At 38.5% G+C, this 22500-nt stretch overlaps 1 protein-coding gene across 2 annotated transcripts in view; it reads left to right on the forward strand.

The window, feature by feature from the left end:
• csmd2 (CUB and Sushi multiple domains 2) overlaps positions 1-22500 on the forward strand; it is a 367226-nt gene that overhangs the window by 25756 nt on the left and 318970 nt on the right. Inside the window, exons 1-2 of one of the 2 annotated variants that reach the window (XM_067426366.1) lie at positions 1300-1417; positions 2365-2581. In XM_067426366.1, coding sequence (XP_067282467.1) covers positions 1396-1417; positions 2365-2581 — 239 coding nt within the window. In that variant the 5' untranslated portion in view covers positions 1300-1395. Of the gene's footprint in view, positions 1-1299; positions 1418-2364; positions 2582-22500 lie in introns of those variants that run through there. The other variant, XM_067426365.1, reaches the window with a different exon arrangement.

Raw genomic sequence — 22500 nt, forward strand, 5'->3', positions numbered from 1 at the left:
AATTAATGCTGAGGAGTGTAGTCTGAGCTGCAGGCGATATGGGGTTATTAAAATTAGTCTAATTAATAACCAAGGGTGGTATCATTCCTTCTCTTTCCTGTTGCTTTGCTGAGTTGCTGTGGAAACTTCTTATTGACCACTGATAAATCTATGGTAATAATAGCAAGGGCAGCTGGCAGCATTCATGTACTGGACCATATGCTAATTTAATTGGCTCTTGAAATTGAATATTATTGCTCTATGAATGGGTAAAAAAAAAAAAAAAAAAAAAAGGTAAATATTATGGTCATTTTAGCTTGTCTTATTTATATGCACCTTGAGTGCACACTTACATAATTACATGGACATTATAAAGTTTTTAATGTTTTAATGGGGAAGCATTTTATTGTACTAGCAAATGATTAAATGCCCTGTCAGATCAAACAACACATTGATGAATGTAAATTAATCCTTTTGCACAGAACAAACTGGCAAATGAACATATTCATCATGCCAGAAGGTTGTAAATCATACTTTTTTTTTGTCTTTGCAAATGTCCTACACAAATGTACTGATAATGAATAAATGGTGAAATTTTCCTGTTCAATTTTTTTTTTGTTACAAAACATGAAATGACATTTTAGCTATTTTAGACTGATACCAGCATGCAGGTTTTGACAGTTTGATATGGACTTGCTATTTGATTGCAGTGGTAACTTTAAGTCCCCAATTGTATCCCTTAAAACTCATTTTTGATCATCAGAATGACATATTTAAATGTAATTTATTTATGTATTTATTTGTTCTGTGAAAATAATTTCTTCATGATTTGTTGCTAATGTTTAAGCATGGGTTATATGGCACAAACATTCATATCTCTTTATTGTTTTTATTTTTATTTTTTGCCTCAATGGTGTTATACAGTATACAATTTTTCTATTTGCTAAAAAGAAAAAGAAAAAAGAAAATGTTATCTTGCTCAATGTTGCTCAATGTTTTCCTACAATACAAACAATTCATATTGAATGTTATGAAATCAAATATTGTAAATGTAACCATGCATGTAGGCTATGCTATATGTGAATTTTATTTGTTTTAAAAAAAAAATCACATTACATTCTTTTGTAACATCTTAAAAATGAAACTAAATAAAAACAAAAGCACATATCATCAATCATCTGTGCTTAGTAATTATAGTAGCCTAGCCTACATTTGATGCAGTCGACATTTAATGTACAACAACATTTATTTTAGCAAAATGTAGAAATTTCAGTCAGAAGAATTGGCCCTATTATGGCACTATTCTATTGCACCCAGTCTGTTCGCGCATGCGCGGGGGCGCGGCGGCGTTCGTTGACGTTCATAAAGCCTCGTCCACTCCTGACAGCAAAATGGAAATATTTGTAACATTTACAGATGGAAAATATAACTGTGAAAAGTAAGTTAGGCACCGAGGAAAACACCACATCTTAAACGCATTAAACTGCACAAGTAGCATGTCTGTCAACAGGGCAACTGATACGTATGTCAGAGCATCTGAGCCGCGTAACTTAGGCCTGGGCGTTAGCCCTTAACGAGTTATTTGAAACCTATAACTATAAAGCAGGCCTATGTCTCATGTTTAGGACAAACTGGATTATGGACTTTTCCTGCAGCAGCTCACTCTGTGTCCTCTGCTATTTTTTTTTTCTTTCTTCAGATGCGCGTGTAACATCAAACTGTATAACGATTACGGTTGTCTTGTCAGTTTATAAACATAAAATATATGGTACAAACTCGATATACCGCGCAGCCCTACTAATTTTAAACTTGTGTTGTGTGTAATTTCCCGTTCGTTCCCTTAAAAGTCAGACAGCTGCCATCTAAACAGAAGTTTTGAACATCATAGAAAGTGGAAAAAAGATTTCATGTTTGTCACTGTAGGAAACGGGGGTGTTTTCAATGCTGTGTTTACAATACAGTTTTAAGGAGAAAATACTCTGCTATGGTATTGACTAATGATTTGCTCATGGTTTGTCTTAAAACATATTAAAGGGTTAGTTACTCGCCCTCATGTCGTTGGACACCCGTAAGACCTTCGTTCATCTTCGGAACACAAATTATATTTTTGTAGAAAGCTGACAGCTGAGAAAGGCTTCATATAGGCCTCCATTGGCATTCAGTACATTCCCACTCACAAGACCCATAAAGGCACTAAAAACATCGATACAAAGTCCATCTCACTACAGTGGCTGTACAATAATGTTACAATTTTTGAGTGAACTAACCCTTTAAAAAACACCAAATAGACATAAACAACATAAAAAAAACTTGCTTTCATCACAGGGGGGTCTTTAAAGACATGTTTATATCTTGTTTAATACTTCTCTTTTCTCCTTTTGACAGCTCAAAACTGCAGTCACACACTACACAGTCCAAATGGGACAATAGAAAGCCCCGGATACCCGTATGGATATCCTAACTACGCCAACTGCACATGGGTGATTGTGGCACAGGAACACAACCGGATACAGTTGGTATTTCAAGGCTTTGCCTTAGAGGAGGACTTTGACATCCTTTCAGTCTACGATGGGCATCCCAGTCCAACAAACCTACGGACACGGTAAATACAGGACATTTTATTATTCAATGTGTGTAAATGCCAGATTGAATCTCTTGGAATTGCTAGTAGTGCATTACTTTGCTAACAGTTTGAACTGTGTGAACTGTGCGCATGAACTTTGAATTTACTTAATGTCCCAAAACTTGTTTAAAGCACACTGAATGGAATGAAAATTTCATTTCAGGCCTGTATCTAATGTTTTGAACACTGAAGTCCTCAAATTGATTCAGCGCTTTTGACTCTATCTCTGTTGTGAGTCTGAATTTCTCCCTTGTATACTGCAAAATAAGACGAAAATAAAAGGATGGAGGCTTAAGGGATTGAGCGGAGCAGATATCCTCAGGGGGAGTGTCCTTGGGGCCTTGGCCTGTTTTCCATTCGAAAACTAGCATTTTGAAAAGCTTGCCTACATTCATGATAGATCCCTTCTCAGATAGCATTTTTTACTGATGAAATTAGTTATATAGAAAACATCGCAGAGCTCGCAGAATTTGCTTTTTCCCACCATTTTTTATGTCACCTTTCTTTATTTAATAAAATGTGTGTGGGAAACGATGAGCACAAGGACACTTTCAAGAAAACACTTTTTGTGTACATTTCAAGATTCAAGGACAGCTTGCCGCATAGCCACGTTTCCATGGTGTTCTATGATTGTTAACCTTGTTCGGCATGGGCGGTTTACCCTGACGTTAGTGTCAGCTGAACTCCACATCTTGTAGGAATCAAAAGGATATTGAGAATATTCAAATTGGATGATTTAGATACTGATGAGATGTGAGAGTCTTGTGTTGCTGTGCATTTTTCACATTTTCAAAAAATCTAATTTTGTATGATTTATAAGTCCTCATGGGGACCCCAATGTAGGCCCTCACAGTAAGTCCCCATGAGTCAGTGTGCATTCAGGTTGAAGTCCCCACAGGGACAGAAAAACATGAACATTAACACACACACACACACACACACACACACACACACACACACACACACACACACACACACACACACACACACACACACACAGACATGTAGTGTTTCCATGTTTTATGGGGACTTTCTATAGGCGTAATGGATTTCATACTGTACAAACCGTATTTTCTATCCCCCTACACTGCCCCTGCCCCTAAACTACCCATCACAGGAAACATTCTGCATTTTTACTTTCTCAAAAAAAACTCTTTCTGTATGATTTCCTCATGGGGACTAAAAATGTCCCCACAAGGACTAGGATTTCCATAATTGCCATCTTTGTGGGGACATTTTGTCCCCATAACGTAGGGATTTCCAGCCCCCATACACACACACACACACACACACACACACACACACACACACACACACACACACACACACACACACACACACACATTAGTTAGTTAATACTAATTAAATCAAAGTTTGTGATATTGGTCGCACTTTGGTAATTAAAAATGCCATTTACAGTTGAGCTTTGAAGATACCAAGCCAACCATTTAACAGTGTGACATAGATAATGCATATTTCTTCTGAGAAGACAGAAGACATTCTATTAAAGTTATTTTAAGAAATGTATTTTGCTCTACAGCTAAATGAATTTCTTGGCCTGAGATCATTCAAGATCGCTCGGAAAGTCTGCTGCAAATGAAATGCACCATGCCTCCCATGTGCTAACTGAGTTAATGACACATTTTTTTTATTCCTTCAGCCTCAAAAGAGATCCCATTGGCTGACCCTGCCATTCCATTATCTCTTTCCCACTCTGAAATGGGTCCAGTGAGTCATTGTGAACCATTTCCACATTTTAACGTCATTCTGATATCTTAGATCTCTAGTTTGAAAGGGTTTACCCAAACAAATGTATGATTTAACTCATTTTCATCCACAAGTCTTTGCTCTTATCTCACAGAATACCATATTATCCCTCCTAATTTCTGTTGAATCAGTTCTCAGCTAAAATGTAATCACTCTGGAGATTATTTGGTTTGAGAGCTGATTTAAATAAGTGCTGTTTTATCCACCCAATTATTAATTTGGATCTGAAGCTGTTTGCTTATAGTGGGTGGATTTGAATGTATTGTGTGAAGACTCTATGAAGGTCTCTGAGTCAGCATGTGATATTTACCATGTATGCTTCAAGTCTACTATATTCAGGGCTGATGTGCTTTCATACAATTATTTGTTAATAGTTTTGCTCTTAGTTAAAAATAACAATACTTTAATGTACTTGCATGTTTAACCCTTAAATGGGTGGACAATAATATCTAATATTGGGTATTATCTGGATATCATCTGGAAATGCATGAACCAGTCAGCTGACATCCTCAATGCGTAGGTGAAGATTCTGTATCTGTCACCCTAATTGGTGCTGTGCAACTGCTGTGGCTATGGAGGCATCAGTGGGGCATTTTTTATTTATATTATTCTGTCATGAGGATGATGGGTATATAATGTATATGAATATTGAGGACACACCAGTTTCCTTGTTGGTTTCCACACAAGTAATTTGGCCATCGTATAATTGACGCTTCTACAACAGCGATGATCTACTTTCCTGTGGAATTTATTTCCAACACACCTGCTTCTGCTTGCAATTTTCGAATGAGCTGAAAAACCATTATTAACTGGTTCAGGTGTTTGTTAAAAGTGAAACTAAACTCTGCAGGGAGCAGGATTGAGCTAAAACATTTACACTCCATATGAAACAGAAACTGAGCTTTGGCTTAGTCCCATCAGCTTACATGGATTTTCAAATCCAACTACTGATCACCTGCATGAAATGCATGGACTGCTGCTTTTAAAGCGATAGTTAACCCCAAAGATTTAAGTCTACTTCATGTTGTTCTAAACCTGTATAACATGAGAGTGAGTAAATGATGACGACATTTTCATTTTTAAGGGAACTATCCCTTTAATTATATTTTGTACACTGCTTAAACATTCATGTATCAATATATTAAAATCCACTTCTGTTTTTTCTTGGTTACAACTGAAAACAGATTTTTAAGATGTTTGATCATCATTTGATGAATTACTGCTACATGATAATCTAATTTTAGTTTAGAGTCAATATCAAATAAATGGCCACTGTTACATTTATGTACTATTTTATAAAAATAAATTTAGATGAAATGTTAAAAACTAAAAGTTATTTGTTTTAAATGATCACAGCATTGCAATGTACAGTTTAAAAAATGGATATTCATTTTGATATTGAATTTATTTAAATATATTTCTATCATGCCAACTCTCTGAAGAGTTTAGCATGATAATCATGGATATGACAATGGTAGTTTATTTGATCTTGGCAGAATAAGGCCATCCTTAAAAATATTTTGGTTTGCAGTAATAACAGTAAAAATTTTTAAAAAAAGGGTCGGTAGGTAGGTCTATATTTTTTTTTTCAAATTTTAATATAAAAAAAAAAGTACATTTTTGGTGATGGTGATTACGTAGGTATGAATTTAAACAAATTGGCATATCGTGACATCACTGACTGGGTCTTCAAGCCGTGCCTTCGGGCGTGTAGGCTAATTGCAGGCTATATAGACCACAAACAAATTGAAATATTTGTCAAAAACATGTTTATTGCATAAATTTCAGGTGCATTCTTTAAGAAAAGGGTCCAACCACCAGCTAGCTGTCATTGACTCAAAGCTGTCAACCCTCCCTTTTTTTCCGGGTTTCTCACGTATTTTAGCTCTTTTCCCGCTGTCTTCCCGTTTTAGTATTTTCCCCGTAATATGTTTCTTATTTTTACGCTCGATTGTGTTAAATCTGAACACGCAACTATCTGTGTCTCTGAAGTGGCTTGCACTTCTTGCCAGACCAACGCATCTGGTGATATAGACTAGTGCATTTGAATATTAAAAAGCAAAAAGTTGTTTTTATGAATTCAATTAATTAAGTAGCTATAACCAGCTATTCAATCAAGAGCAGTGAGTGAGTCCTTATCTTTTGTTTGACAGACAGCAGTAAAGGCTACTGCCCCTTTAAGACCTAATACAGAGATATGCTCGTCTTTCTCAACTGTATAAAGTTCTCTTAAGCCATATAACTTACAGACTGTCTGATGGATACTCATCAAGATCGACATGTTGACATACTTTTTGTGTGAGTTTATCCGTTCAAACGCAAGACTTGAAAGAACTCAATATTTGCGCGCTGTGAGACGTGCGCGCACTGCGCACAGAGACAGATCTTCTCTTACTGCAGAGGGTTCTCATTCGCGTCTTCTGGCGAATATACTGAGTGATGATGGCGAAAATGACTGGTCATACCGCAGCACTCGCATGCATTGAACACAGTTTACAAAGATAGACCGTTTTGCCCACGTTTTCTTTTATTATTGCTGTTGTAGTGCACGTGTATCCATCGACAGAACCATGCATAAAGCATTATTTTTCAAGTTACAACCAGTGCCGCCGCTCCCACCACGCGCTGCGGTCGAGCAGAACACACGCTACCCATAGCAACGCGTTATGACAACGACATTTCAGACTGACAGAGACAAGATAAACGGCTTTTCCGCCATTTGTTACTGTTTTGTACACGTTGTTATATTAATTATAATTCAAAATCTGTTTTATTCGCCACAATATAGTAATGATAAATGTTGAGAGGGGCACTTTTGATTCATTTTCAAAAAGGGAAGGGGCTCAAAGCCCTCCCCTCTGCAGTGCACTTGCCTGGTGTGTGTAACGTGTCCATGGTCTTGACTCCTGTCACACAATGCGGCGAAATACCCGACAGGACTTTAACAGTCTAACGTTTCAGTGAATGAGAGTATGAGCCGAACCGAAACGAACGCACGTGCAGGCCATAGTGTGACATCCGTTAACCATAGTGTAAACATAGATGACGTCACGGGTTTTTCTATAAACGAAAGAACGTAGCCTTCGTTTGTATGTAGGCCCAGGCAATTTATACATTTATAATACTTACTAAAATATAATTCATATTATTTTATTACTGTTGTATTAGTTGTTTGAAAAGTAAAAAAAAGGAATTGGTCGGTCTTAAAGCCAATTTACAACCGGCAAGTCGGTCGGACTAAAAGGGAAAAAAAATAAAAAATTGAGTCGGCCCTAAATTGACAGAGTCGGTCGGGTTACGGCAAACAAGAATATTTTTAAGGATGGCCTAAAACTGCTACGCTGCTGCTGTTATTGTTGCAGAGCAAGGACAGAGACTTGGTACTGCTAATTCATACACAGACATGCTGCTGTAGGACTTGCTTCTTCTGCACAAATAGCATATATTAAGTTAACCATAGCATCTATTCAGGTGGAGCTGGGGAAGGTGGATGGTTTTAGAGGAACTTTGAAAAACCGATGAAAAAAAATACTAATTTTGAAAGACTCATTCGCTGCAGATCGGGCAATGTGAACTCGGCATTACTGAAAATTTTAGGAGAACAATCAGAAAATTTAGAGGCATCCCTTAAATCAGGCTCCAGCGCAGTTATTCACATTTTCCCCCATTTTGACTTCATTACTGAAATATGCTTTGGTTATAAATAGACTTAACTTATGTGCAGTTATTCATAAAGCAAAACAATTAGAGACTGGAAGAAGAGTGGACCAAGCAGTGCGAGTATATAGTGATGTCCTGTGGCCACAGATGTGCTGAGCTCATTTAAAGCAAGGGCCTCTATATTTCTTATATATATATATATATATATATGTATATATGTATATATGTATATATATATATATATATATATATATATATATATATATATATATATATATATATATATATATATATATATATATAATATGGATTAGAACATGGATTCATCATAACTTGTTACCACTGTGCAGGCTGGTGGTGGTGGTGTAATGGTGTGGGTGATGTTCTTGGCACACTTTGGCCCTTGAGTGCCAATCGGGCATTGTTTAAATGACCGGATAAGGCAAAAGTTTAATCTATCAACTAGCTCTGCTCCGCTTCATGTTGCTCTGGTTGGTTGTATCACTGTCCAATTGTGTGCAGAGGGAGTTTGAAAGAGAACCAGAAAATGGCCTAGCCATTTTTTATCCTGACCCTCGGATTGAGCCCTGTCAATGGTGAGTTTCCAGACCAAACATCTTGATGTAGGTCTGGTTGTCAGGCTAGATATCTATGGTTAATAATGGAGAATTCTGTGCTGAATTTTTAATGCTTCTCACAAGATCTCACAGAGATGTTATTTAATCTGTGGCGAATTCAAATGCTTTCTTCAGCAACTCCCAGTGCTGTGTAGTAACGGTGTTGAGTAATCAAGATCGGCTAGTGAGTGGCTTGCGCTGCACTGACATTGGTCCAAACCATAGACTCTAAAAAAAGATGGGCAACGCACATTCACAATCTTCTGTTGTAGAAAAGCTGCCATTGTCTGAATATGGTGCTCTTGAACTGATTTGAGACCTGAGTCTGCACAGTAAAGAGCAGGAAGTAGAGCCACAATATCAAAACCCCTGCCCACACTCCCAAATTATCTGTTAGTACAGTTTACTGCAACTCAAATGTAGAAATTAAAGCTTAAGCTCCTCCCGGAAAAATTCTGTTTATTGCTTCAGTGAAAACTTAGCTTAGTGGAGCTGTTAATCACAGCTGTCACTCAGGACACCCCAATTTTTTATAGCATCAAATAACTAACTAAAACCAAACTTGCTTTAAAAAAACGAACACTTAAACTTATATCAGGGTGATTAAAAACTTCCTAAAATGACAGAAACCATCTTTGGAAAAATGTATTTGAAGTGTAGTTTGTTTGTGTAGTTTGTCTTATGCCTCATTATAATACATGGAGGGGAGGGGGGGTATGGGGGGTTGTGGGTATACAACTATACTGGGAGTGGGACCAACCACCTGGGGGGGGGATGGGGGGGGGCGTTCTTTACGTTTACCATTTGCAAAATGCGACCATTAGTAGCGGTCTGGGGCCCTAGAGTGTTTACCTAACTTGGTATTTATTACTTTTTAATTTTAAATAAATTATGGGTTTTAAGGATAAACTTAAGTGAGTGTTAAGGCTCGTTCATGCAAAGAATAACTATAAATTGGAATAACTATGAATTGATTAACTTTATAGTTATAGTTCTCGTCCTTGATTGGCCCTTGAATGAATGCAAAGGTAATCTAAATATTAAAACAGGCCCTCAAAAGTTGCACAAAAGGCCTTTGGACTGTGGCGGTTCTCTACGCTCAAGTTATTAAGTGCCTAAAGCCTAAGTGCATTGAACAAGGGACGAGCAAAAAAGCAACACAAAAATTATCTTTATTCCCTGTCTTGCAGAGTTCATGCAGTGGGGGTGTATGGGTCTTGTGTAATGCCAGGTGAGGAGTGGTGGCCACTTTGTTTAATTGCTCTTATTTATTTGTCTAACTCCAGGGCTGTGTTTCCTCTTGATATATGGGTAGCTCCCCAGACAGCTTTTATGAAAGAACAGGCCTCCGACCAATCCCATTAAATCAGACTCTGTCATTTGCCTCTTCCTGCACAGAGTCCAATCAAAAACCGGCAGCATTTGGTGCAATGCATGTGAGCAGTGAACTCGGATTTGATTTTTTTTTTTTTTTGATCCACTCTATATAAAAGAAATTATGTACCTGACTTGATTCTTTCATGCTTCACTGAATTGATTGTGAAAGAGCTAATTTGGGGCCATTTGCGATACTCATCATCAATAATTGCTACTTGCCAGATTCAATTCTATATAAACCCTCACCTGCAGTGTGTCCAAGAAAACAGCGCTTTTCAGTAATAACTTAGCTTTCACTGCGACGCCTGCCACTTTAATGCTGAAAATTCAAACACATTTAATTTAAAATATTCTGTTAAAAGCTTTAGATTGCGTAACGTTGCAAGTTATTGTGTCCTTAATAGCATTTGAAGGAGCTGATTAGAGTAGTTTGAGAAAACAAGCTGCAATTGGAGGCTGGAGCTCATGAACAAATACTGTCATTTGAAATGGTCACCAGAGGAACACACAGACCTCTTTTAGAGCACTCGAGGAATGAGCTAAGAGATGCTTTTGGTGCTCACTTGCGTTTTCCTAAAACCTGCAAATCTACATCAGCTTCATTAAGTGACTGATAAATGTCTTGAGTGATATTTAGGACTTTTATATATACTTTACTATACTTTATATATTTCTATATATATATATACATACTAACATGGCCAAGACCAAACAGCTGTCCAAAGACACTAGAGACAAAATTGTACACCTCCACAAGGCTGGAAAGGGCTACGGGGAAATTGCCCTACAGCTTGGTGAAAAAAGGTCTACTGTTGGAGGAATCATTAGAAAATGGAAGAAGCTAAACATGACTGTCAATCTCCCTCGGACTGGGGCTCCATGCAAGATCTCACCTTGTGGGGTCTCAATGATCCTAAGAAAGGTGAGAAATCAGCCCAGAACTACACGGGAGGAGTTGGTCAATGACTTGAAAAGAGCTGGGACCACTGTTTCCAAGGTTACTGTTGGTAATACACTAAGACATCATGATTTGAAATCATGCATGGCACGGAAGTTTCCTCTGCTTAAACCAGCACATGTCCAGGCCCATCTTAAGTTTGCCAATGGCCATTTGGATGATCCAGAGGAGTCATGGGAGAAAGTCATGTGGTCAGATGAGACCAAAATATAACTTTTTGTTCATAATTCCACTAAACGTGTTTGGGGGAAGAAGAATGATGAGTACCATCCAAGAACACTACAGTGTAGCATTGGGCTGGTAGCAAAATGCTTTGGGGGTGTTTTTCTGCACATGGGACAGGGCGACTGAACTGTATTAAGGAGAGGATGACCGGGGCCATATATTGCAAGATTTTGGGGAACAACCTCCTTCCCTCAGTTAGAGCATTGAAGATTGGTTGAGGCTGGGTCTTCCAACATGACAATGACCCGAAGGACACAGCCAGGATAACCAAGGAGTGGCTCTGTAAGAAGCATATCTGGTGTGGCCTAGCCATTTTTTAGACCTAAACCCGATAGAGAATCTTTGGAGGGAGCTCAAACTCTGTGTTTCTCAGCGACAGGCAGGAACCTTACAGATCTAGAGAAGATCTGTGTGAAGGAGTGGGACAAAAATCCCTTCTGCAGTGTGTGGAAACATGGTGAAAAACTACAGGAAACGTTTGACCTCTGTAATTGCAAACAAAGGGCTACTGTACCAAATATTAACATGGATTTTCTAAGGTGGTCAAATCCTTATTTGCAACTGTATCATACAAATATATAGTAAAAAATAATACATTGTGATTTCTGGATTTTTTTTAGATTATGTCTCTCCATGATTTCTAAGTGGGAGAACTTGCAAAATAGCAGGGTGTTCAAATACTTATTTTCCTAACTGTATATGCTTTGTTAGATAAATTTTTGTTTCATGATTCACTATCAAATGTTAGAATGAGGGAAAAAAAATTGGAAATAAATAATTTACTTATTTGAAAAAAACAAAACAGATGCTCTGCTATGCTTTGTTATAAAGGTTGAATTATGATACGTTTGTTCCCTGATTTAACAGGATGTTTTCAGGGGAGTCATGCTTTAATGAATTATTCATAGTGTGGTAGAACATTGTGTGCTCTGTTTGGTTAAGTTTGAAGTTCAGCTGCATTATTTGCTGTCATTGCAGACTAAGAAGTGAATGCACATAAGTCTCTGCAGTCCTTCATGGGAAGGTAAAGAAATAAGTCAAAAGTTCAAATTTACGTCAGCATAAACAACAGGTTTAGAAGCAAGCAAGCAAGCAAGTATCGCATTGCAGTACTAGGAGGTTTCACCATGATTAGGATCAATTATACAAGCTTTGACTTTTTTTTTGGATTTCTTGGCAGCAAGCTAGGATCCTGAATTTTGAATACATTCTTCTCAGAGCCAGTTATTAAACACCTAAGTGAGCTCTTGAGAAGGTCTCTGAAAAATGCATATTTGGAGGCCTACAGTGTCTTCTTAGCAATTTGGAAAGCTGAAACTTCAGCATGTTCATATCAGAGAAGTCCTTTGGCACCTTCAAAAGCTTCATGATCTTGAGATATTCCCACAACTCACTTACCCCTTGTGAACAACCTGTTACGCACACCTTGGCAATTGATTCGCCATTGGCTGAGCAACATGACATCACGACTTTGCGTAAACATACACGCCACTTTCTAAAGCCAAGTGGCATGTTATCTATACGCATTTTTGAGATCGCATTTTCCGCGTGTATGTCTACACCATGTGATTCCGCGTGAATGTCTATGCCGAAACGAACCATCATCTCAGCGTGTATAGAATGAAACGCTGTTGATAATCACACTAAAAAGCCCCCTCTCCCCTCCATTATGTGTCTTGATAGCACGCCAAAATGGCATACGAATTGGCATCAGTCATGAGATCAGTCTGGGCTGAGAGAAAGAGAGAGAGAGACAGCGCTCTCAGCAATGTGGCGGCGAGTTGTGCGCTTTCACACTAGAGTTTACGGTATGTCAGATACAGGTATTAGGGGTGTCCAAGGTTAACCGATTGACCGATTAACCGTTAAAAATTTCGTAACAGAGTGAAACATTTTGCTCGGTTAAGTGGCGTCAATGACGTGCCTTGAATTTAGTTGTAATATATGTTTGCACCCCTATAGACCGCCAGAGCGCTCCCAGACATTTGTAGTATCCATAGGGTTAGGGTAGTATCCACAAGAAGAAGTCATGACCAGCTTTCTAAGCGGGCAAAGAAAGCGTGGGAGCACTTTAAAAATGAGAGTGACGGGGCGAAATGCAAGTATTGCAATGCAGTGCTTACCGCATTTTTCAGGCTATAAGTTGCTCCGGAGTATGAGTCACATCAGTGAAAATATGCGTCATGAAGAGGAAAATAACATACGTCACACTGGACTAAAAGTCGCATTAGGGCAGAAGCAGAGCGCGAGCCGCGCGCGCTGTGCATAACGGATCAGAAGAAAGAAAGTTTGAAGTGAGAAACTTGTGAATGACTAGAGAAAAGCAGACGTTACTTTAACTGTAATGAAGAAAACAAAAAAGCTGATCGCGGACTGAAAGCAAGATGGCCAGAGCTGAAGGGACGAGTCCACAGATGCTTAACTCTCTGCCGGGAGAGGCTCATCAGCCGCGCGAGTCAAACGCTGAGTCTGTGTGAATTATTCTCGGCTGCATATCTTACTAACGTTACATGCTCTAATCATGCAGGCGCCCTCGCGGCCACTCGCATTGCTCGTGAACTGGAGCGCATCTCATCCTAATTTAACGAAACTCAGTGTACGCCTCGCAGACATGAAATAGATCTTAAGAAACTTGAAATGTCTTTTAACAATTTAAAACGAAAAGAAATAGGCTACTCTCTGATTGTGTAGTCCATGATGTGCATTTATCTCTATAGGCGCGTTCACTACGGAGATGGTGGTCGTCAAATTAATAAGCTAAAAATAACCCTGACGCACACTATGGTTAACCGAGTATTAACCGCTAAGGGCCTCGGTTAACGGTTAATGAAAAACTTGAAAACGTGCAGCCCTAACAGGTATGCTTCACATACATTGAGCTGATCTGAAATGGTCAGGTCGCTTGACGGAAAGCGAAGCGGTTTTCTGAGTGTTTAGCAAGTGAAAATATATTAATACAAAACTCATTCTTAGCCTCTTAGATACGCACTGCATCTATCTATCGCTTAAAGGGTTAGTTCACCCAAAAATGAAAATTCTGTCATTAATTACTTACACTCATGACGTTTGACAACTATAAGACTTCCGCTCATCTTCGAAACACAAATGAAGATATTTTTGTTGAAATCCGATGGCTCAGAAAGGCCTTCATTGACACCAATGCCATTTCGTCAAGACCCATAAAAGGCACTAAAGACGTGGTTACAAAGCCGATCTCACTACAGTGGCTCTACAATAATTTTATGAAGCGACAAGAATAGTTTTTGTGTGCAAAAAACTAAATAACAACTTGTATAGTGATGGGCCGATTTCAAAACAAATTTTGAACAGTTATGAATCAGTGTATATTGATTCATGATTCGGATCGCGTGTCAAATTGCCAAACTGCTGAAATCATATGACAGTTGGAATCCGAATCATGAATCGATACACTGATTCATACCGATCAGACCTTTATTTTGAAATCGGCCCATCACTATACAAGTCATTATATAGTAGTTGTTTTTTTGCGCACAAAACTATTCTCGTCGCTTCATAAAAATGATTGTAGATCCATTGTAGTGAGATGGGCTTTGTAACGACGTCTTTAGTGCCTTTATGGATATTTAGAGAGGAAATGACATTGGTGTCAATGAAAGCCTTTCTGAGCCTTCGGATTTAAAAAAAAAAAAAAATCTTAATTTGCATTCCGAAGATGAACGGAGGTTATTGTGGGTAATTTTTATATAATACTATAAGTAATTATTGACAGAATTTTTATTTTAGGGTAAACTAACCCCTTAATGCCAAAGTGGCCAGAGACTCTATTCTTTCTGGTGAAATTAAAAAAAAAAAATGCACACAAAGTGTCCATGCTTTTAACATGCATTCATTAGACATCTTTAATTTTAATGACGAAAAAAAAACTATGAGGGCGGACATGAAACATGTAACCTTCGACACAGTTTACAAAAATTCTACCTCGAGACCACTGAGGAACTTGAGTGATAGCAGCGGATTTATGTATTTATTCACTTATGTGAAGATTCTCGAGACTAACAATATATTTAATGCAAATTAATGCACATATTATTTGCAAATAGTCCCAAAATTATTATTTCCCAACTTGAATTAAACATAGAATTCCGTTCACTGTTCGTTTTTTTACATGCTTTATACAAATAAAAAATAAATGATAAAGTTAGGACATAGGTTAACATCCTGTTTACATAGGAATTAAGAGGGTAAGTGATCATTGGTCTGGAGCATTCAGATAACGCATTGCCAAGGAGGAAATTACTGCTGCCATCAATCTGAGAAGGGTTACAAGGCTATACCCAAACAATTTGAAGTCCATCATTCTACAGTGAGGAACATCTTTCACAAGTGGAAGACATTCAAAACAGACACCAATCCTCCTACGAGTGGACGTACCAAGAACTACACCTCTACAGTCCATTTTAAATGTTAAAGAAATGCCAAAGAAGTCGAGCACCTTACAGTCGACCATGAAGTTTATTCTAGAGTCAAATGTGAGTTCATCCATCTAACACCTAAAGCTTGGCCAAAATGTAATCTGTTGTTGTTCATCTGAGGTTTTATTTTCCAAATTTTAAGTCCTGCCAAAGCACTAGATTATTTTTTTTTATTATGTCCTGTTACAGAAAACCATGGAATTTAATAAGGTGTCCTAACATTTTCACATGACTGTATACTGAAGATTGGATTTAATGTTGGCACTTTTTTGGTGGTACTCATGTATTTTAGCAATGATAATTTTTTTTGTGGTATATAGTATTCAGTAATATATGTCAGGGTAATTTGGTCATTTGCATATAAAGGACATAAGGGAAAGCAATGGAGAAAAGTTATATTTACAATATCCATTTAGCAGAAACTGTTGTGTTTCTGGCTTTCCTCCCTCCATATTCTGCTCCATTTTCCCCTATCTAGTGATTTATTCCTCACCAGCCTCAGGTACTCGATGGAAATCTCAGCACTTATTGTTGGCTGTAATATTGGCAGAACCATAAATGGAAGAAACATTACTTGTCTTTTTTTCCTCTCCGTTATACAGTTCTGTATAGTTCCAGCCTCCAGCAATGTTATCATATTTCGCTGGTCTGATAAGAGGTGAAGAGGTCGTGTTTATGACTAAAAAGTCATCTGGCTGACACTGTTAAAGTTGCAGTAGGGAGTTTTTAGAAAACGTTGACTTGAAAAATTTGAACAAGCACGACGCACAGGTCACTCCTCCTTGCTCTCTGCTGCACTACAGCCATCCCTCCACAGCTCCTTTTCCATCCCAACCATGAACACGCAGGCTAGTAAACCAGCTGGCACCAATGATGGCAGATAAAAAGTTATGACGCATTAACTGGTACAGACGAAACATCAACAATATGATTTATATTGACTATGACTACAAACTTGGTCCTCAAAACATTACGTATTTTGCAATACATGTAATGTAACTACACTCACCTAAAGGATTCTTAGGAACACCTGTTCAATTTCTCATTAATGCAATTATCTAATCAACCAATCATGTGGCAGTTGCGTCAATGCATTTAGGGGTGTGGTCCTGGTCAAAATAATCTCCTGAACTCCAAACTGAATGTCAGAATGGGAAAGAAAGGTGATTTAAGCAATTTTGAGCGTGGCTTGGTTGTTGGTACCAGACGGGCCGGTCTGAGTATCTCACAATCTGCTCAGTTACTGGGATTTTCACACACAACCTTTTCTAGGGTTTACAAAGTATGGTGTGAAAAGGGAGAGGGTGAAAAGGGAAAAACATCCAGTATGCGGCAGTCCTGTGGGCGAAAATGCCTTGCTGATGCTAGAGGTCAGATGAGAATGGGCTGACTGATTCAAGTTGAAAGAAAAGCAACATTAACTGAAATAACCACTCGTTACAACCAAGGTATGCAGCAAAGCATTTTTAAAGCCACAACATGCACAACCTTTCTGGCGGATGGGCTACAACAGCAGAAGACTCCACTGGGTACCACTCATCTTCACTACAAATAGGAAAAAGAGGCTACAATTTGCACAAGCTCACCAAAATTGGACAGTTGAAGACTGGAAAAATGTTGCCTGGTCTGATGAGTCTTGATTTGTGTTGAGACATTCAGATGGTAGAGTCAGAATTTGTCGTAAACAGAATGAGAACATGGATCCATCATGCCTTCTTACCACTGTGCAGGCTGCTGGTGGTGGTGTAATGGTGTGGGGGATGTTTTCTTGGCACATTTTAGGCCCCTTAGTGCCAATTGGGCATCATTTAAATGCCACGGCCTACCTGAGCATTGTTTCTGACCCTTGTCCATCCCTTTATGACCACCATGTACCCATCCTCTGATGGCTACTTCCAGCAGGATAATACACCATGTGACAATGCTTGAATCATTTCAAATTGGTTTCTTGAACATGACAATGAGTTCACTGTACTAAACCTCCACAGTCACCAGATCTCTTTGGGATGTGGTGGAGCTTCGTGCCCTGGATGTGCATCCCACAAATCTACATCAACTACAAGATGCTATCCTATCAATATGGGCCAACATTGAATCATAAATAAAGAATGCTTTCAGCCCCTTGTTGAATCAATGCCATGTAGAATTTAGGCAGTTATGAAAGTGAAAGGGGGTCAAACACAGTATTAGTGATGTTCCGAATAATACCTTAAGTTGAGTGTATATGATGTTGCACTATTTCTATAAGTAATACATAGCTATTAAGATAATCTAATGGCAACTAACATTACAGTATGCAAGTAATTATTCTATCGATATGTCATGCTAAATAAGATTTGCTAGTACATTTTTCAGCAACATGACAAGCCAGTGAATTAGTAGGTTTCAATTGTTGCTTTGCACAGTGCATGACATTTTATCTGTATGTTATGCGACTAGAGTTTTGACACTGAGTCAATGGGCTCCGAGGAGGAAATCACACCCACAGCGACTTAAAGGAATGAAACAAATCAAGCAGGGATACTTACTTGTCAAGCAGAAATCTGGCTAACTCTTCATCGGTTTTTAATCCTTTCAGGGCCACATAAAGTTAGCTCCATCCACCTCGGAAAAGCCGTTCCGTTTTTATTTTGGGCTCTAATTCTTTCCTTTTGTCTTTTTTATCTTGAATTTTAGCGCCTGTTCGTGCTGTGCACGAGAGGGTTTGCACATGAGAGGGTTTGATCAGCGCAGGAGCTTGATTGACACTGCTGAGACACCCCTTCTGGCTCTGATTGGTTTTTCTTACCGGAAGCAGTGTATTTCTGCAAATGGCAGTAGGACCACTGGGAGGAGCCAGAGGAGCTTGATTTTTACACAGATTATCTGTCTCGTATTCTACTGTCAGGACATAATGACATGTTTAATACATATGCAAAAAATAAATATTACAAAAGTTACATACTGTAGCTTTGACTAATTCCCATAGGTGATCATGCATATTGCAGTACAAATTGTTTTGTGAAGTTCTGTAGTGTAGATAGAGAAATGAGTAACAGATGAATATTGAAAGATTGCATGGTGGTACACACTTGACTGAATTTGTATTGTTTTGTTATGCTTGAAATCAGTTATTATGAAAGACAATGCCTATTAACCTACAAAGATCCTCTGTCAATCTGAAACCTGACAAACAAGGTCTCTTCTCATCAAAAAATATCACAAGGAGCTCAACTGTTTATTTCAATCAGTATTCATAGGTAATATAACAGTCACATACCCTGTATGGCCACATGCCACAAGTCTGAATGACATTTACCTGCGGCTTACGATAAGCCGGGCATATTGTCGCATCTCCTCAGTCTTCAGCTGATTTGTTAATTTCTCTTTTTATTCATTCCTCTAATGCACCTCTCAATCCCCTGCTCTCACCAGTATACCCCACAAGTGTGAAACGTGTTAACAAATTAAGTTCACACCTCCTGAAAATGTAACAGAAGCAGTTCTCAAGAGAAGAAGTGATAATGAGTCTAATTGATCTGGTTTCTTCGTAATGAGACACCTGTAGGAGATGTCTGTATAGCTGATTTGAGATGGTGAGATTTTGTCTTACCAAGAGACAACGTTTTCTGCGATTGCCCTTTTGTCAAATGTTATTTCCTGACTTTTATTGTCCTCAAAATACGGTTGGTTGGTCTGTATTCTCTCTAGCTCACTGGTGTATGACAACAGGAAGATGCTTTTTGCTGAGGAGATGAGAGGCTAACGCTGAGCATGATGGCTGATTTCCATTAATCTGAAAAAAAAAAATACTTTTAAACCAAGGTTAATTGAGTCAAGTTTACTTCTGAGTTTTTTGTGGTGTATTGTTGGAAAGAATGCCATTAATCAGAAATGAATGGCCTCCAGAAGTTAAGAGTGCTAACGTCTCATGACATTCAAAAGGAACTTGAAGGTTCTTGCTTTTAAATGAACAAATACTTACAAGTTATTGCAATGAGGTCAATATGGTCATAAATGTTTAAGTAGGCACTCGCTTATGGGTGCTATTGCAGTTATAAGACAGTATTATTTATTTATTTATTTATTTATTTATTAGTTAGCAAATGTTCGTTATTGGTACAATTTTTGTTTTATAGTATCTGTATTTAAAAATGTGGTTGCCGTAGAAACAAACAACAGTACCGTAATGTGCTGGCGTATATAGTCTCACTTTTATTTTGAAGAAATCTGTTTATAATAGGCTATTTGGTTTGAACTTATTGGTCCTGCGCTGCTTATTGATTCAGTTCATTTGAATACATTAAATGTATTTGATCTATTTTTAGTGGCATTTAATATAAGGATTTGACTGTTCAGCGTTCATAGATTAGTTAGTAAGTAAGCTACTTTGCTAGCATGAATGAATGAATGAGGATCGTCGCATCGGGAGTTAACGCAGTTTGAGCCAGCGGCTCTATTGATAAGGCTCTGGCCCTGTGTCTACAGACATTTCACCCTCCTCCACTTCAGGTGAATGTGGGGAGAAAAGTCCTCTACTTTAGATGACCGCACTGTTGCAAAGCTACTGGCGTCACTCCAGTCACTCTCCATCTTTGCCAGTCAGACAGCTGTCATTCAATCCGTCACTGCGGGTCTCAGGTGCATGCCCCCCTCTCAGCCCCGGTCTTGGCTCGTCCCCTCTTTCTCTGCTGGGTTCTGGCCACTTTTTGAGCATTTCTCAAATATTGCCAGTGGGTGGAGTTAGGCTCTGAACAGGGGTTGAGTTACCCTTTAATGACTGCAACAGATTTATTTGCTGCTGTCACTTTAAGAGCGGCATGGGCCCAATATACTGTTACACACAAGCTCTTTCTCAGTGTTTACATTCACTTAAGAGACATAACCGAGGGGTATACTTACCAAAACAGTTTAGGCGCGTATCTGAAGCCCGTAGTATACTTTGCTAATGCGTGTTCCACTTTATCTCTGAGCACCGATTTTCTTCGAAATCGAAAATCAATTATGATTAATCGCACAGCCCTAATATGAAATAATTATCGGGTCATTGGCCTTATTGTTAATCTCAGTGAATCTTTAGTTTTGAGGCAGAAAACTTAAACAAAGTAGAATTACCTAATTATGCAAAGGATGGATTGGGCAGTGAAGTGAAGGGAACAAAATTGAAATAACTAAGTAACTGGCAACCTTCTCTCCAGCCACTGGTTGTGGAAAGAAATGATGCTTAACCATTTAAGATGGTATCGACACTCTCTGAAACATCTCATACCCTCATTTACCTTAAGTGTCCATTTATCCTGCTTAATGTTCTGTATTGTTTTGTTTCTGTTGCACAAAGCGGCTGTTTGATGTCGATAAGCCAATACAGTGAAGCCGAGAAGATGGAGATGAGTATTGGGGGAGGAGGGAGTGAATATGAGACTCTTCTTCAAGCTCGTTAAGAGGCGGGAGGAAGTGGCTTCAATTAACTCCTTTAATTAAAGTACTTGTCATATTGCGGTGGTGAGTCAGCATGTCGGTGAAAGGTTCATCTCTTCTAGAATGTAAATTTGAAGGTCCTTGGCACCTCTGGAGAACATGGCTATGTATGGATCCACCAAGGTCCTCCTAATGGAGTGGATGCATGGATCCCCTAGCTGTGCATATTGCTCCGACAAGCTCTGTGAGTGACAGATTGTTTTCCACCTGTCTATGGGCAGCAAAAAAATAGTGTGGACGAAGAGGGTGGAGATAGAGACAAAGACAAATAACAACAGAGCCACACATAGTCAGTCTGAGAGGAAAGGTAATGGGGAAGGGAAAGAGAGACAGAGAGAGATAGAAAAAGGAAGAAACAGAGCATGGAAGTGAGATTGAGGGAGTCTCTCAGCAACGGTCAATGTGTTCCCGATGCCCTTTTGCATCTAATCAAATCAGTGGCTAAACCTTGTTTTGGAGTTTATTAGAATTTAGACACTGCTGTGGGAGACTGTGAGGAGGAAAGAACAATAAAATAAACTGATGTACAAATAATGCAATTTCATCCGTGGCCTCCAAGGCTGAATGCTTTTTGAAAGAGTCAGGATTAGGTAGCGGCTGAAGCCCGGAGCTTCCTTCCTAACTCACACTTTGGCAATGAAGATAACATTTGAATAATTAATCTCAGAGTCTGTAGGGCTGAGCGAGTAAGTACAAGAGAGAGCGAGAGAATAAAAAGATGAAAGAGGAACGTGTAGAAAAGCGGACGGGCAACTAGGGGAAGAAGCAAAAGAGGGAAAGGGGAAACCACAGAAAAAAAAATCTGTGAGAAAAAGAGAAATAACTGGGGAGAAGGTCTTCGACACTCTTTGCTTCCTCCATCTGGGTCTCAATATCCAATTAAAAATTTAATTGCAAACAGTTGGCTGGAATATGGATTCATTTGTGATGCTCTGATTATTGGTACAGACCTGCCTAGAATGATGGGTTTTGATTGATTTGTTATTCTTTCAGCTAATCAGCCTGTTTTTTTTAAAGAACATTACCTCTTATTCATCACTTGTTCTTTATCATCTAAAAAGTATAGAGTAGAAATAAGTATCTGTCATCAGTTTTAGTCTAGTTATTTTTCCAAGAATAATAATTTAACAGTAATACCGTAGTACGCTTAAAGACCTTTGTGAGAGCTTATATTTTGTTCTTCAAATGCACATTAATAATCTTAGATCAAGTATGACTTGACCAAACAATCCGAGATCAAGCCAAATCATCAACAATCAAATCCAGCTAACTGAGTTTGCGACGTACGAAGAACAGGCCCCTGTTTAACTTTATTTTGTTTAGGTAAAATATTTGTGGCTTGGTAGCGCCTACCTGGGGTCCAAAACTTTCAGCATGTATATA

The sequence above is a fragment of the Pseudorasbora parva genome, chromosome 19 (assembly GCF_024679245.1).
Source record: "Pseudorasbora parva isolate DD20220531a chromosome 19, ASM2467924v1, whole genome shotgun sequence".
Classification (NCBI taxonomy): domain Eukaryota; kingdom Metazoa; phylum Chordata; class Actinopteri; order Cypriniformes; family Gobionidae; genus Pseudorasbora; species Pseudorasbora parva.